This window comes from Nuphar pumila, chromosome 10 (genome assembly GCF_984573655.1).
Source record: "Nuphar pumila chromosome 10, dmNupPumi1.hap1.1, whole genome shotgun sequence".
In the NCBI taxonomy this organism is placed as follows: Eukaryota; Viridiplantae; Streptophyta; class Magnoliopsida; order Nymphaeales; family Nymphaeaceae; genus Nuphar; species Nuphar pumila.
In genome coordinates, this window is record NC_143258.1 from 11,343,084 (window position 1) to 11,355,068 (window position 11,985).

The following is an 11,985-nucleotide window of genomic DNA, read 5'->3' on the forward strand; positions in this document are numbered from 1 at the left end:
AGAGAGAGAGAGAGAGAGAGAGAGAGAGAGATCAAAGTGGTGTACTACTGAGGCAAGTATCTTTTCATGAGGAAAATTACTTGCAAAGTTATTGGTATTACTTTCTAAGATGGTTGTGATTATGGGATAAAATTTTCATGGGTGAGGATTTTGGCTCGATCATTGTTAGGCGTACTGGTGGCCCTTTCAAGCGTGGTGATACGTATGGGAGGAAAGAAGCAGGATGGTGTTAGATAGACACATCACAGAAACTCTTTCTTCATTCATTAAAAATGCAAGCTAACATTAGATACTGAGCTTCAGTTTTCACAAAACTCAAAAACAGAAAAAAAGATAGGGAAATGGCACGGTTCAGATGTGTCTTAGATTGGAATCTCTCTTCACCAATTTGTTGATCTTGTTGTTGTTGTTTCATTCTTCTTAATGCGAACTTAATTGATTAAAGAATTTTTAGTTTTTAAAAGAAGAAAAGAAAAAGAAAAAGGTCAAAACATAAGGAAAGTAAAACGAATCAATAGTTTACCCTCTATTATTGTCCACAAAAATCAACAAAAATTAGAAGTTTTTCACAAGGACTCAACCGAAATAAGACGCGCTTTCATTGGAGATGGAGCTAAAATCGACAGATGAGGGTTGAGTGTACATGGACGAAGAAGCCGACTGCGGCGGCGGTGGAGGCGGCGGCGGCGGTGGTGCTACCACCACCACGGCGTGTGCTGCTGCCGTTGAATCAAGCAGGGAGGCATGGGATTGATTCATGATGCTCGCGGTCTCCCTGTATTTGTACTTCAATATCTCTGCTCTCACGGAGTTGAGCTCAGCTTGCAAGGACTGCACCTGTTGCTGCAGTGCCGAAATTGCACCCATGCATCCATAAACCGGATCCCTCAGCCTCACGTTCGCTTCGTAAACCAGACTATTTGCGGCATCGGCACGTTGGTTCTCTGGCACCTCCTGCATATCGATAGAAAGAGTACCATGATTTAAAGTCCCAAGAACATGCTGTTAACATAACCTTTTTTCTCAAAAGATGACTAATTACAAGGAAGGCATATAGAGTACATACCATGAGCATTTTGGAGACGTTGCTTGCACCAAACACCTTGTGCACAGAAGCAAATTTTTGGGGTTCATGAGGGGAGAAGTAGGGAGAGAAGGGGCACTCTTGCGCACAGCGACGCCTGAGGAGTTTGCAGGCTGCACATGGAGTTATTGTGTTTAGGGTGCCCGAATGGTTGAGCAGCAGGGGCCTTCTTCCCATTCTATCAGTGGCATCTGATTCCCTCTTGATTTTCTTGCCTATCTCATCCAGCCTCTCTCTAGACATCAAAAAAATGGAACCAAACGAGGAATGGAAATCGGGAAATAATTGGGGAAGGAAAGGTTCACTGACCAACGGGAACTTGGACCGTCTCAGGTTTGGGATCTCATGATGGGTTTTCCCTTCCTTTGCTTGGTTTTCGGCATGGAAACATGTCTAAGAAAGACAGACAGGACGGTGAGTTAGGGTTTGGCCCTTGACAAATGAAGAAGGATATGCTCTGGAGGGCTGGGCAGGTTCAAGGAATAACCGTGAAAATGATGTGAAAAGGGTCCTTAAAAGGCAAGGTGTTAAATGGGGGAGAAAAGTGGGCCTTGTGTTTCCCTCACCCTTTTCCTTTCATATGAGGTTGTTGAAGATAGGAAGCCGATTTCTTATTTCTGCCTTAGTTTTTCTTTTTTTTCACAATAATATATATATATATATATATATATATATATATATATATATATATTAAAAGGCAATATGGGGTTAGGCAGACCCCTACCAGTTGTACATTTTGAACCTGCAACGTCCCATAACAAGGTGACTTGCACTAGCTGAGGCCGATAAAAAGCATTAAATAATAAATCATGATTAAAAAGGTTTTACATTTAATGAGACGGACAAAAAAATGACATAAAAAAAGACTAACAAAAAGTTCAGCAAAGAGCAAATACGGGCTTAAATCATTTTTAATTTTATGTGACAAGGACAAAGATATATATATATATATATATATATATATATATATATATATATATATATATATATATATATATATATATATATATATATATATATATATATATATGGTCATGTCGATGTAACCGTAACCGTGAAATCATAGGTGTGGGTTGTGTCCACCTAATCGGACCTTATAAATGGATTCAGGATTGAAGTGCTAGGAACCAGCTTTTGCATTGTGTTTTCTCAATGAAAAAGCACAATTTTATGAGCTGAGAAAATTTTGCCTCATCATGGGCTGTTAATTTTTGAAAGCTCATAAATGTGTGGCTATTTGTCATAATAGGATTAATGTAAGCGCTGATTTCCACTAATTAAACCATGTAGATCACATCTGTAAGATTAATTTTATGAAAAAACAAAAAAAAATGAAAAAATACCGAAAAGAAAAACTCATTTTTTTGTTAATGGCAAAACCTGTATGCATAAATATATCAGACTATTTATCTCTACTTGCATGCGTTTTCATCAAACCAAAATATGTGATCTCTATGCTTTATTTAATAAATTAGTTTAAACATTTTTTTATGTTTAAATGCGTTTTTAGCTCAATAAAAAAATCAAAAGTATATATTACACCAAAAAACTTGATTAAGTAAAAATCATGAATTCTTGATCAATAAGCAATGATAAAGACATTTACAGGTTTGAATTAAGCCAAAAACTTGAACAAATATGTTTTTTAAAGAGATTCCAGACGGTTTGGGAGATAAATGGTCTTGAAGATACACCTCACTCATATATATATATATATATATATATATATATATATATATATATATATATATATATATATATATATATATATATATATATATATATATATATATGTGTGTGTGTGTGTGTGTGTGTGTGTGTGTGTGTGTGTGTTTAACTTGAAAATCAAGTTAGGATATAGCAACTATGAAATTTAAATTAAAGATTCAATGCAATCAGAACTTGAAATCTAATAAAATTAGATCCACACTTAGAATTTATGAAAAATGTTTTTTCTAAATGTAGTGCTCTAAACGTTTCTCTTAAAAGAATTGAGTTTTTTGGCAAATCTTTTGAAAAAGATTGAGCTCATTTTTTGGTTTTTTTTTTTTTGAGAGAGAGGAAAAATTCATTTAAGGAAATAACAAGAGTACATGATGTCTGATGAAGAGGATCATCAGACACAGAGTTAACAAAGCAAATCGCAAAGAAAATACGGCATTCAAGTGGGAAAGAAAGGGCCAAGTCGCTAACAACTAATCTCGGTATAATCTGAATCAGGCCATGAGATTTTAGCCGAGATAAACACATCATGATCTTTTTTTTTTTGGGTTTTCAAACCATTAAAAATGTGTTTTAGCGTGGTTGGTAGGATCTGTCAGTCGACGTCTCTTTGTGGTGGGACGTTGCAGGTTCAAACCCCAGTGATACGTTTGAATAATAACTGGTAGGAGTCCTAAGCTCCAACGACGGATAAGAAAGGGTAATCGGAACAGTGAGGTGATGATGATGACGATGTTGATGGTAAATTGAGATAGTGAGAGAGAATAATGCTGTGCTGTCACTCGCAGTTCTGACACTGTTTGCTCACGTGGACTCCTTTTAAGTGTTGACTTGTTGATATTTTTTTGCTTTACCTTATTTCAAAGCTGCGAATCCTGACTAATTTCCTACTCAATTAAGCCCACAGGATTTTAATAAAGGACATCTTTGGCCATTGACTTTGTAGAGTTAAAAATGTGACGAAGCCATAAGCAAACATTTTTAATGGCTTTACATGTCAGGAGTCATTGCTGGTTTGACCAGTAACTTTAGAATTGGGTTTTGTTCATCGAAGCATTGGTTTTCATCTTTCTATTTTACATCTTTGAGCATTTGTGTTGCTCACGTGTTAAACCATATAAATATTTGTCCATTTTGAAGAATATAGTTATCATATTTCAAAATTGATTGCAAGCTTAAAATCCATTGAAAGTTGCATTGGTACGATGAGTTCAGCACGATATTCTCAAAGAACTAGGGATGGCAATGGACCCGGGCGGGAGTAGGGTACAAGGTATCCATCCCTGCCCCCCATCTCAAAACCCAAACCTCCATCCCTACATGGAGATGGATTTTAACCTCCACCCCCGCCTTCATTCCTGTTTCATGTCCTCCATCTTCGGTTCAAACGGAGGCAAGGCGGGGCGGGGCCCCATTTTCTTTCAGTCTATTGTCATCCCTTAGAAGGATTGGGGATAAGATGCGGCAGGGTGGGAATCGGGGCGGGAGAAAAGCGTAAGTCCATCCCCGCACAGAAATGAATTTTAACCTTTATCTCCGACTCTATCCCCGTTTCATGCCCCTTCATCCCCGGTCCAAACGAGGCAAGGTGGGGGTGGGGCCTGTTTTCCCCTAGTCGACTGCCATCCCTACAAAGAACCAACCATTCAATGTCTAGTACAGTATAAGCAAGGTTCTCATTGCCCAACACCAGCTAGCACGAGTGGTGAGTGGCACCGCAAGGCCTTAGTTGGAGTTTTATCCAGTTGAGACCATCTCTCAATTATGATACGTATAATAGTATAGCTATGATAGCACCCAAAAATAAAATTCTTTATGCACAGCAGGAAGTGGGAAAAAGAAAAACATTAAGAGAATATTAAGAAGACAAGTGCCAAAGAAGAACCAACAATTGGCGTAATCACCGTCCATCTTGCCAATCAGCAGCTAGCTGCTGCTGCTGCTGATGACATCATGGGCATGTTATTGTGGGCCCCATGATGCTAATTAAACATAAATAAACTTGTTTTGGCATATCATATAATCTCTTCTCAGGCAAGATGGCTCTATTAGTTGGCTTCCTTCTTTTCCTTATCATAGGTTAATTTTGAATCTTTATGACAAAACATACTCCCGATCGAAAACTGAAAAGCTTGCCTCTTTCTACAAAAAAAAAAACATTTTGAAAATATATTTTTTTATACTAACAGAAAAAGTGATTTTTTTAAAAATTTAATTATTAATATATATGAGGTGGTAGCTGCTAACCACTTTTCTAGCTAACTGCTGTGCTAATAGAGCTTTCGAAAGGGTTTTCCATGTTTTCCTCAAATCTCACCATATAAATGGGATTGACATGCTTGATTTTTATAATGCTTGATTTTTATACCAATTGACTCTTGGATCATCCAATTAGGATACACGGGTAGGCTTTTATAAGGTTTTAAAAATTGATGGTTTAAGTTTTTTTATATATTCAAGGCATAAAAACTCATGATTTTATTGTAAAAAAACATGATCCAAGTGAAAACCATTTGAAAGCCCGAATATCATGGATATCATGGCGGTTAGCGGCTTCTATATATATTAAAAAACTAAACTAAAAGAAGTCTCTTTTTTCAGTTAGTATGAAAAAAGACATTTTCAAAATTTTTTTTTTATGTAGAAAGGGGCAGGCTTTTCAGTTTTCGATCGAAAGTATGTTGTATCATAAAGAATCAAAATTAACATATGATGAGGAAAAAAAGGAAGAGTACAGGGGTTTTGAATAGTTTTTTGCATGTTTTCCTTAAATATGTGTTCCACGTACTTAATTTTATAAGAATCAACCTTTGGAACTTCCTATTTTTGCACGCATATAGGTCTTTATAAGGTTTAAAAATCAATGGTTTAAGATTTTGATAAACTTTTAAGACTTAAAAAAATCATGTTTTTATCGAAAAAACATGATCCAAATACATATCTGCAGGATCATATTTGTGAAAAACAACCCAAAAATACTGGTCTGCTTGGGGTAGGCTAGAACAGTGACAGGCAGCTACCACTTTTCATATATCTATATATAATGAATAGTTTTAAAAAAGACGCAAAGTTCATTTTACTCAAAAACCACTATTTTTAATTGTTCTTTTATATTATTTTCTGCTTGTTTTCATTGCTGCTGTTTGCTCGCTTGCTTTCTAAGCGTTTCACACTTTATGCATCCCAGTGCTTATTAAATGGTCTCTTCTCGCTCCAAACTTCATGCATCGCTTCTCAAACCAGATTCTGACTACTTGTCATCAACTCAAGAAGCGGGCATTTTAAAATGCTGTATGGGATCAGCATAAGTAGGGATGGCAGTGGAGATGGAGAAAACGGAGACTCCCTTTTCCCCGTTTGGATCGGGGATGGAGGACATGAAATAAGGAATGAACTGGGGATGGAGGGTAAAATCAAAACTAGTACGGGAATGGACATTTTGCCCCCACCCTGTTCCACCCCCATCCCTGTCCAGTATTTTCGTTAAGAAAATTATTATTATACCCTTTATATATATATATATATATATATATATATATATATATATATATATATATATATATATATATATATATATATATATATTCTTAATCCTAACGTAAAACCCTTTTTCGAGCTCTTCTCTTTTAATCCTCTAACAAGCTTTACAAACTCTAATTTTTGTCTTCTCTTTCCTCTAACTGAAGAACAATAGTGGCGGAAGGATCGAAGAAATGAGGCCCCACTCCGTTTGGACCGAGGATAGAGGGCATGAAACAGAGAATGGATCGGATATGAAGGTTAAAATCAAAACTAGTGCGAGATGAAGGCGTGGATGAAAGGCAAAATTTTGAGACGGGGCGAGGGTGAAGGCCTTATCCTTCGCCTGCCCCACTCCACTGCCATCCCTAAGCGTAAGCTATTTTTGTGAAGATAAGAATTCTGCTATCACATCATTAAGGTTGATTTTATAAAACTGTCCATGCGGGTCCTAGTAATCCTTGTTGTGTTTGAAATATTGGCCAATGAAAGCCCTCTATTTGCAGAGAACGTGTACAGTAGTTCACCACAAGGGAGGATGATGATGGAAGGCATCAAGCACGGCTGGTTGATGGTCCCAAGATTAGATGCTCCCCCTCCCCCTCCCCCTCGCCACTTGGGTTGGCCACTACGTTTTCTTTGGTCAAGTACATATTGCAATGAATATATAAAATCTTGCGTATCTTCTAAGGCGAAAACACAAATACAAAAAAAAAAAATAAGGCAAACAAGCACCGAGGGCTTCTTGTTTGACCCGTATTTGTTGCCTATGAAATCGCACCATCTTTCCTGGCCAACCCTCCCCCACTCGCGTTTCCCACAAAATTGCTTCCACAGTTTTCAAAATACCTAGCATTTAAATTCTTGATGGTAGGGGTGGGCATAGGCTCGGCCCGTTGGGCTTTAAGTGCGGCCCGGTTTGAAGATGACTTGGTTTTTAATGGGTTCGAGTTTGAAGAGCAGCCCATGGCCCGGCTCAACGGATCAATGTGAAGCGGGTCAGGTTCAGCTTGACCCGACCCAAATTCATTTGTAAGCAATAATAATTAACAAGTTTCCAACTTTTCATGTACTCAATTAATTATCTTTTTAGTTTTTATAAAATTAAATGATAATAGCTATTAAGTTACTATGCAATAATTAAGTTTTAAAAATTTAATGAATAACTCAAACTCATTGAACTGACCAGATAACCCACGAGCCAACCTGAACCCAGCCCACATATATAATGGGCCGGCTTTCGACCCGAAACTAAAATCTTGACCCAAACCCAGCCCATGACAGGCTGAATCGGTTTGACTCATGGAGTGCCCGGCTAGTTGCCCACCCCTACTTGATGGAATAGCCTTCACCAGCACCATCCCCCACCATAACATTCGTCATCAAACCCAACAACAATAAACACATCATTTAGGTTTCATAATATCTAAATATATGCACTTTTTGACCCATCTTACCCCTTTTAAATTTCTTGGATGCAACGTCAGAAATCTCGGTATCAGGATTTTGTCGATGAGAGAAAATCTTGCAATAAATTATCTAAAGAAATCCAGCAAACGTATAATATAAAAATTCTAAAAGGCAGGAATAATGTGAAAGAAAAAAACATAAAAATCCAATAAATTGGAAAAATGGTTGTTAATGGGTAGATATTGGATTACGTTAGCGTTTACAAATATCCTAAAGGTTGTGACGTTTTCAAAATATCGTTGATACTTGTGACATATTTCCCTGCATCGTGTTGGATCCATTGCATACATAAAAAAAACTACTTGAGTGTATCGATATGCATCAATTTAATGGTCAAAGGCTCTTGCTTTTGAATTGAAGACGAAGAAAAATACAGCCGCCAGATGCAACACCATCGCACGAATTCATGCGTATTCTAACAAGATCATTTCAGATTTGGAAACAAAAAATTCACAACCCAGCTCAGACAGCAGTTTTCAATTCATGGAGAAGGAAAGGATAATCACAATTCAGCTCACACAACTTTGGTTTCCAATATAGCGATTTATTCCTATGGATATTCCTAGGGAGCACCCAGGAGCAAGAAGATTCAACCGACCCACAATATATTGTGTGGTCCAAGGAAATTACATGCTTCCACAATTTCATTTATATCTAAACTTACTGTCTGTCTTAGTATCAGAATAGCTGATATAGTCATGATTCAATACACGGTTTTGAATGAAATTCATGGAAATGATTCTCTTAATCAAGGAAAAGCGGTGTTGAATTTCAAATCAGCTCATATGCCTTCTCTAAATCAAGGAAAGTCTCTTTTATTTTCCAAACTACATCACTCGGTTTTGTATGAGAATCAAAGAAGGAATTGTTTGATTTTGGATTGGTTCAGATCTAACTTGGATGTGACCAGTATTAACATGGAAACACAAGGGATAACATGGGAGTCTTTTGAATTTTGGGGGTCTCAAAAGTGTCTATGTATTCCCATTATGGACCTTCCAACATGGACTTCCACCAGAACTACCTATAAATAAGAGACCCGTAGTAGTTTCATGAGTACTACATATGTGTTATTGGTATCTTACCATTTTTGGGTTCAAGGGTCTTGCTTACCTCTCGACATTCTGGCCTGGGCTCATTGAGGGCGTTGATTGGCTGAGGAGAACACCATTTTGTTCAGATCATCCATGGTCGTATCCGATAAGTATCTCTTTTCAATTCATTTTTAGTCTACATTGGGTTATGTGCCCACATCGCGCTTTCGTTGCGTATATTTGGGGTGTGGGTGTGCCAACGTTCATGCGACGCTCACCAAAAAATTCATCAATTTTTTTTCTTCCTCGTATGACTCCCATTCAATTTTAGGGAAGTCGGCGGTGATGGCCAATGACCCTCCACCTGCTAGTTGGCAGTAGATTATTGTTTGTGCCCCACTAACGCTTGCAGTGGTCGCCGCCAGAATCTAGGTTTCAGCTAGGTTTTGGAGCCCCAGCAAGGAGTCCCCTCCACCATGATAAGATGAAAGCAAGCACCATAAGACCGGGTCAGGCCTTGCCGAGCGGTGATTCACCACCTGAGGCCATCCATCATCACTGGCAGCCTGAGGCCAGCCACGCATGGCAGGCGCAACCCCCACCACATTTGCGGCTGGTGACTACGACTGTGAACAACCACAATCATTTGAGCCAGTCATTTGACTGGCTGACATCACCTGTGGATGGTCGACATTGATAGCGACTATCCGCCAGAGACTGATCGCCGCCACCGACTGCTAAGGCAGCCTGTAAAGCCCATGATATTTCTGAGATAATATTATATGTTGTGTTTTAGTTAATGAAATTTCTGGTATGATTACGAGAATTTATCATAATTACATATATATGATAAACGAGGCCTTAAATCGCGTAAGTGAGATTAATACAACGATCAAAGGCGATCCATGATGAATTAACTTATGAAAATTTTAAGGTAAATTCATAATGTATATATTTAGTTTATCTCCGAATTTGAGGCCTAAACGAGGGAAAAACCTCGTTATTTTATGTGAATTATTGGAAATCGTATATCGATAAGATAGGGGTCGTAACGAAAGCAAATTTCACGAGAGATGAATTTTTCTTGACAAATGCTTCAAAAAATCTAATGATAATTGAGAATCTAAGAATGAAAATATGTGGTGATATTTTATTTTATTTTATTTCATTTCATTTAAAGAAATAATAAAGAATTATATATATATATATGTAATGGTATTCGTTTTGAGCTAGGTTTGACTTGGGGAGGGTTGACCAAGCCTTTGGTCGACCACTCTTGGCAATATTGGATGTCTCTAGCCATGAAGACCACTTGGTCAAGTTGACCAGCTGGGACTATGGCAATCTTGTAAAAAATGGGGTATGATTTAAAGGGAGGACCATGATTGGCCCTACCCATAAGAACGACCTCATGATGATGCATGGGGCATCATCATGAGGGTGGGGCGCCCCTCCAAGCATTAGCATGGGGCTGCGCTCCATGAGATTTGCGAAATTCCATCTTGGCTTTTTCCAAGATGGAGCATTGATGAGTAGGGAAGCTCTCATTGGGTGCATGGGGCGGCAGCCCCATGACACCCTTGTAAATTTTACTAGCCTTTTCAAGTCCTAAGAGGCGAGTGGGGGATGTTGGGCGGCTATGGGAGGGCGTGTTTGACCCCAGCCATTCATCTCCTGCAGATTAATATCAGCCCTTGGTTCATTAATCAATAGAGTATAAAAAATTTTTAATGAAAGGAGAGAGAGCACTTTTGGAGTTGGCGAGTTTGGAGTCTCTCTCTCTCTCTCTCTTTCACTCTCTCATTACCATTCTCTTTCACTATCTCTTTCTCACTCTCATTCCTTCTCTAGCCGTGTGGTGTGGATTAGCCACCACCACTTGCATGGAGCCCTTGCAACCGAGCCTCACCTTCAACCAAATCAAGGTGAAGTTTCAACACCCCTATTTCCCATTTTTTTTTCTCTTGAAAAAAAAAAGACATAGCTTGAATCATGGAATCCGTGAAGCTCTTTTTGCATCCGTGCATGCATGGTTTCTCAGTAGATTTAGTAGTTTACTTCTTTTATTGTTGTGTTTGAGCATTACCTCTATTTTCAATCCATGAAAACAAAGAGGATGCTCCAAACGAATGGATGGTCATTTTTGCGCATTCCCTCTCATTTTGCATGTTGTTCTAAAATTTTCTTTTCTCTTCTTTTTTCCATTCAGTCTATACACTTGCATTCTTTTTAGAAACTTTCAGTTTTACCAATGCTTCCATGTTTTATTTTCGTGCCTTGTGCTTGCTTGGGATCACCCAAACCTTTTTTTTTGTTTACCTTCTTTTTTTTTCGTGTGGTTGCAAGGTTCGGTTGGTCTGTCCCCTATAGAGACAGACCTAGCTAGGCGCACCCTGGTCTGAGCAGGGCTCGGCCAGGTGCACCCAAGCTCTTTAGCTTAGCCCCTGCTTCTCTCTTGGTGCGCGCAACACGTCACTGGGTACCGAAGGCACTCGAGTGGTCTAGACGGTTTGGGAGCCTGGTCTAGACCTCTTCCCTATGGAAGAGTCTGGTCTGAACTTATAGGTTCAAACCAGTGAGTCTGTCAGACCAAGTGATCTGGTCCAGAGGACCAGACCGTAGACTCAACCTTCCTCATTTTGTCCTTGGCGTCATAGTGGCTGTCAGGTGCTAGTTTTATCCGGGTAGCCCCCACTATGGGCTACTGAATTCTGACTTGCGTGTCTGGTCTGAACCATGGGTTTAAACCAAAACTTTATCAGATCTAAAGGTCTGACCCAGAGGACCAGACCAGTGGCCCCCTTTTCCTGCGTTTTCGCCTTGGCGCCCTTTTTGCCACCTGAAGCTAGTTGCACCCGGGTAGCCTGCGGGCCTGGGCTCTTTGCTCCGGGCCTACTGCTGCATGGAAGCCCGGCCTAAACCCCTTGGGTTCAGACCAGGGGTGGTCCTGGACTATGGTCTGGTCTAGAGGACTAGACCTGACCCTCTTTTCCCCACGGTTTGTCCCCTTTTGCCCTTGTACGGGTGCAGACTTGGGTGTTGGGTACTAATGCACCCGGGTGAGCTAACCGGGCCTGATGGGCCCTAGTCTGGACTGCACATCGAGTGCAGTGCCTGGACTGAACCCTTAGGTTCAGTCCAGTGCCACTTGTGACC

At 39.4% G+C, this 11,985-nt stretch overlaps 1 protein-coding gene across 1 annotated transcript; it reads right to left on the reverse strand.

Annotated features, from left to right (window-relative positions):
* Positions 1-495: 495 nt before the first annotated feature.
* On the reverse strand, positions 496-1,580 carry LOC149823484 (LOB domain-containing protein 15-like). The gene is made up of 2 exons (XM_090020060.1): positions 1,067-1,580; positions 496-954 (listed from the first exon to the last, which is right to left on the reverse strand). The coding sequence occupies exons 1-2, from the start codon at positions 1,325-1,327 to the stop codon at positions 577-579; spliced, it is 639 nt and encodes a 212-aa protein (XP_089876186.1). The 5' UTR covers positions 1,328-1,580; the 3' UTR covers positions 496-576.
* Between the last annotated feature and the right edge of the window lie 10,405 nt (positions 1,581-11,985).

Excerpts from the sequence above, each read along its gene's own strand:
- LOC149823484 (XM_090020060.1), bottom strand. The coding sequence starts at position 1,327 with ATGTCTAGAGAGAGGCTGGATGAGATAGGCAAGAAAATCAAGAGGGAA. Across the intron at positions 955-1,066 it reads ACGTCTCCAAAATGCTCATG|GAGGTGCCAGAGAACCAACG; the intron begins GTATGTACTCTA and ends ATCGATATGCAG.